At 35.6% G+C, this 5,000-nt stretch overlaps 1 protein-coding gene across 8 annotated transcripts in view; it reads left to right on the top strand.

The window, feature by feature from the left end:
* Positions 1 to 5,000, top strand: part of Epac (Exchange protein directly activated by cAMP) — a 659,154-nt gene that overhangs the window by 590,921 nt on the left and 63,233 nt on the right. For all 8 annotated transcript variants that reach the window (XM_067123714.1, XM_067123713.1, XM_067123717.1 and 5 more), the window contains one exon: positions 2,504 to 2,649. In XM_067123714.1, coding sequence (XP_066979815.1) covers positions 2,504 to 2,649 — 146 coding nt within the window. The remainder of the gene's footprint in view (positions 1 to 2,503; positions 2,650 to 5,000) is intronic.

Raw genomic sequence — 5,000 nt, 5'->3', positions numbered from 1 at the left:
CATTCAACAAACAACACTGATGATCCAATGGAATTAAACTTCCAAAACATCATCTGCCTTGTACACTAAACAAACACTCTACCATTCACTCTTGTGTTTCCTACTTGTTAAGACCCTTCCTTTCCAGTCTCTCTTTTGCACCACCTGTACAACGTTTTTATGTCTCCCTGTCTTCGTTAAACCAAACATTTCTGAATTATTTGCTTTTTTCACCAACCCCTCGTTATATCTTTCCACATGAACGAACCACGTCAAGGTACTCTGATTCATCCAATTACCTACAGTAAGCTTTTTTAGCTATTCTGCGTATCTTCAGATTTCTCACTCTATCAATTCTTCTTATGTTGCATATGCAAAAAGTTCATTTCAGCATCTTCAATCTTTTTTATATTCGTATTGAGCATTCACACTTCACTTCCAGAAAGAAGAGTTTGCTCAAAAATTAAACACATTCCAACCCGGCTTCTACGGCCGTTCCAAAATCTTACCAGTCTTTTGCACTCACCTTTGCTACCATTCTTGTTTTACCTATTTCGAGTCGCCTCGTCTTATTCTGTCATTATCCACTATATTTACTACCCAGTGCTTTAAAAATAAAAAAAACTTCCATCATTCTTCCATTCATATTGATATGCATCGCTCTGTCTTCTGGGTTTCCATTTATCCTTATAACCTGACTCTTTGTCACATTTACTCTTAACTTTTCCTTTGTTTAAACACTGCCAAACCCTTTCTTTAGTTTCTACAGGTTTCCCCACTATTCTCAATCATTGCTGTATCATCGAAAAACATCGACCGTGCCACATTCCTGTCAATTAAATATTCTCTTATTCTACAACTTTAGACCTACGTTCAGTTTAGTTTCCCTGACTTTTTGCATTACGCCATCGTTATGTTCAATAGCCCTTTGTTTCAGACCCGTTTTTACACCATATCAGTCACACACTCGTATCTAGATTCTGATACACGCACCTCGTCTGCCATGAAAACTTGAAACTGTTCCTCAAGAACTTAAAAACTATACATCCTCAACACTTCTATATTTTCTTCTCAACCAGTTCTTTCATAAGCTTTTATAATTTTTTTTTAGATCCACCGAGACCCTTTTACTTTCAAAATTCTCACATATCGTAACTGCTTCATTGCAAACACTTGATCTATACTCCCACTTTCTTGCTCAAACCCACACAGTTCCTCCCCTATCAGTCCCTTTGTCATCTGTCTAATTTTGTCAGTTAATATCCTACCATTACTCTTCCTTAATACACTAAATAATGTTATATACCTAGAATTTTTAGTCCTCTCTATCGTCATTACTTATAGACAGTAGAACAACTATGCCTATGATCCTGGAAAGTCACTGGCACACACACACATATATATGTGTACATACGTATATGTATGTATGTGTGTCTGTGTGTGTATGTGTGTAATCCTGTTTCACATCAACGTTTTCATTTAATTTTAATCCGTATTTTATCTGTTTACGTCATTCATTTTTCAACTACAGTTTTCACCTCTGCTAACTCCTCCTCCTCCTCCTCCTCTTTTTCTTTTTCTTTTTCTTCTTCTTCTTCTTCTTCTTCTTCTTCTTCCAGATTTTTAGACGTTATGGCTTCCTCTTCTAAATTCACGTTACCTCTATGTTTGCTCCCTCCCATTCTCTCACTTACAGTGAACCCGTTTGCCTGTCATTTCTCCATTTTCCAACTCACCCTCCGATATTCACAGTGAAAGTTTCGACACATCCTTCAAAATTCTCAAGTCTTCTTTGACTGGCTTCCATCCATAGATAAAGCCCCTCTCTCTCTGACTCTTCCTTCCTTACCAAAGATTAAAAAAAAGGAAAACGTAAAACAAAGAAGAAGGAAAAGTAAAAATATCTCCATTTTCCCTAGTGAGCATCGGATATTTTTAAGCCAATTTTCGTCTTTTCAGAATGCGGAAAGGCCCAGTTTCCCCAACATGTCTCAGGTGGCCAATATTTACATAACCTTTTTTTTTTCTAATGCATCCTATTTTTACGAAATATTATTATTTAGATTTAAGGTCATTCTCTCTCTCTCTCTCTCTCTCTCTCTCTCTCTCTCTCTCTCTCTCTCTCTCTCTCTCTCTCTGTAGCATTCACTAGACACTTATTCCAGCGTATGGTTTTCAAACATCTCATTAGATCATAAAATTTTTTTTTCTCTCTCTCTCTCTCTCTCTCTCTCTCTCTCTCTCTCTCTCTCTCTCTCTCTCCTGATTCCACTATATACTTTTTCCATATTCCATTAGATCGTAAAATACTCTTTTCAAACATATCTCTAGACACTTATTTAGATGGTTTTTCAGACATCTCATTAGATCCGCTCTCTCTCTCTCTCTCTCTCTCTCTCTCTCTCTCTCTCTCTCTCTCTCTCTCTCTCTCTCTCTCTCTCGTGCCACACCCATATTTCCCTGCACCCTACCACCATGCTCTGTCCGTTATCTAATCCTCCGCTCCTCCTTGGCCTTCCTGCAGGAGCCACGAGCGAACAATCGAAGACCAGGAGTTGATCTTCGAGGAACTGCAGCACCTGAAGGCCCTGGCTCACCTTTCCAACTCCGTCAAGAGAGAGCTGGCGTCTGTCATCAAGTTCGAGTCGCACTCGAGGGAAGGCACCGTTCGTAAGTGTCTCGTCTTACGTAATTTGATCCTTGTGTTTGATTTTGGGTTTTCTTAAGATGAAGATAGATATATAGATAGAGAAGAGATATATTGCTACATGTGTTTATATATATACATAAATATATATATATATAATATATATATATATATATATATATATATATATATACATATTATATATATTAATATATATATATATATATATATATATATATATATATAGAGAGAGAGAGAGAGAGAGAGAGAGAGAGAGAAAGAGAAAGTATTAATATTTATATATTTTATATATTAATATTATAATAGAGAGAGAGAGAGAATTATATATATATATATCATATATATATATATATATATATATATATATATATATATATATATATGTGTGTGTGTGTGTGTATATTATTATAAGAGAGAGAGAGAGAGAGAGAGAGATAAGGGAAAGGTTGCAGTGGCTATTGAATATATTTGATGCTATAGTATATTTAAGGGATTAAATTACCCTCCGTATTATTTTGAGCCCTTGCTAAGGGAACGCGGTAACTCCAGCACCTTCAATATTTCACAATTTCCGGTACTGGAATCTTGCAGCGAGAGAGGTTAATCACGTTAGATGTCCATTAACATGATGAGTTATTTATTCCCTCTCTAGATACATTGGCACGTTATGTATGTCTGGTCCATTATCAGTCAATGTAACTTCCGTACACACCACTTTGTAATCATCATCATTATTTGAAAGACCGAGAATAATCAATTACTTGGGGGTGCTTCGTTGCGTTAATACTTGATGCGTAAAACCTTCAGTCACCCTCTGATGGCTTTTAGGTGAAGAAGTAAAAAAAAAGAAAAATGAAACAACGTGCCCCTTTTCTCTACCTAAAGTAGATAACCGCATAATTTTTTTTTTTTTGTCTTAGTACTAAAAGTACAACGGTATGGAGACATGCCATAGCCAAGAACTGTAAAGATGTTTTTCTGAAATTATTCAGAAATTTACCGTTCAAACTCAGATCTTCTCTTTGAGCGTAAAATGGGTTGCAGTTCGTTCTTACTGAAATGGTATTCAGCCTGAAATAGAATTCTGTGGCGTAATTAGTGCTCAGATGCAGAAACATTTGTTGCGATGAATTGGAATTTCTTTGCACTGAGGGTCCATCCGCGCTAGTTACGGTAAGAACGTCAGGTCGTGTTTTAGAAACGAGTTTGCTATATCAGAGAGAAATATCAAACCACCAGATGAATCAAAGAGGAAGCTGTAAAATAACGGCTAATAATTTCAGCAGTGAATAATGAAGAGAGGTAAACGGTTTCCATGCTCGATTCCGGCAATTACATGATAAATTTATTGCTCTGGTTGCAGGTAATTGTCGGAGAATATGAATCAGCAATAATTAAGTGGTCTTCCCAATCGGCTTAAAAGCACAATGGTCCCCTCGTCAGTGATTTGGCCATTAATAGCACAGGTTTTCATAGATTCTTCATACTTGAGAATTTCCCAAAATGATCTCCAATCAAGGTATTCGTCAGGGGAAAATAATATTTCATAACTTCGTGTACCATGTGCCTTATTATTACCTTTAACAAGGTTGCTTTTGTCCAGGTTTGTTTGTCACTTTTTGAATTAGGCAAAAAGTTAGGAATGCATTTATGCGAAAGTTTTCCTAAAGGTGGGCCACCTGACTGGCAGGAACCAATTAAATTTTTGGGAGAGAGAGGGATGAAAGTTTTGGACTTTCAGTTTGGTTCAAAGGTTCAAAAGAGATTTAACCTTCGCCATAACTTTTGAACTGTAATAGAGAGTTATTTGTTTATTCCATAGAAGATTACTTGAAGAGAAAAAGAAGCGCAGACAAAGTCTAAACAAAAAGATTATCTCTGCAAATAATGCCGTTGACTTCAATAGAAACTCCATAAGAGAGAAAATATGCTCAAATAGCATATAATATATATATATATATATATATATATATATATATATATATATATATATATATATATATATATATATATATATATATATATATATGTGTGTGTGTGTGTGTGTGTGTGTGTATGTGTGTGTATATGCATACATACATACATACATACATACATTTACATTTACTTACCGTGCCGAAAATGACTTTTTATGGTTCAGTACCTTTCACTAATCGTTAGAAATACAGAAGAGAAATTGCAATTGTAATTTGAAAAGGTTTCCAAGTCTGGATTTGAAACTGATTTTTATGAAAGTTTGAGAGCTCTAGGATCTATCTGTTTTCCAAGAAAGATCAGATTTGGTTTTATTATGGAGATGAGCATAAACTTCTTTCAGTCCTTGATGCCTGTGAACAAGTGGAAGAGAACCAGT

The sequence above is a fragment of the Macrobrachium rosenbergii genome, chromosome 21 (assembly GCF_040412425.1).
Source record: "Macrobrachium rosenbergii isolate ZJJX-2024 chromosome 21, ASM4041242v1, whole genome shotgun sequence".
In the NCBI taxonomy this organism is placed as follows: Eukaryota; Metazoa; Arthropoda; class Malacostraca; order Decapoda; family Palaemonidae; genus Macrobrachium; species Macrobrachium rosenbergii.
This window is presented reverse-complemented; position numbering and strand designations above follow the sequence as displayed.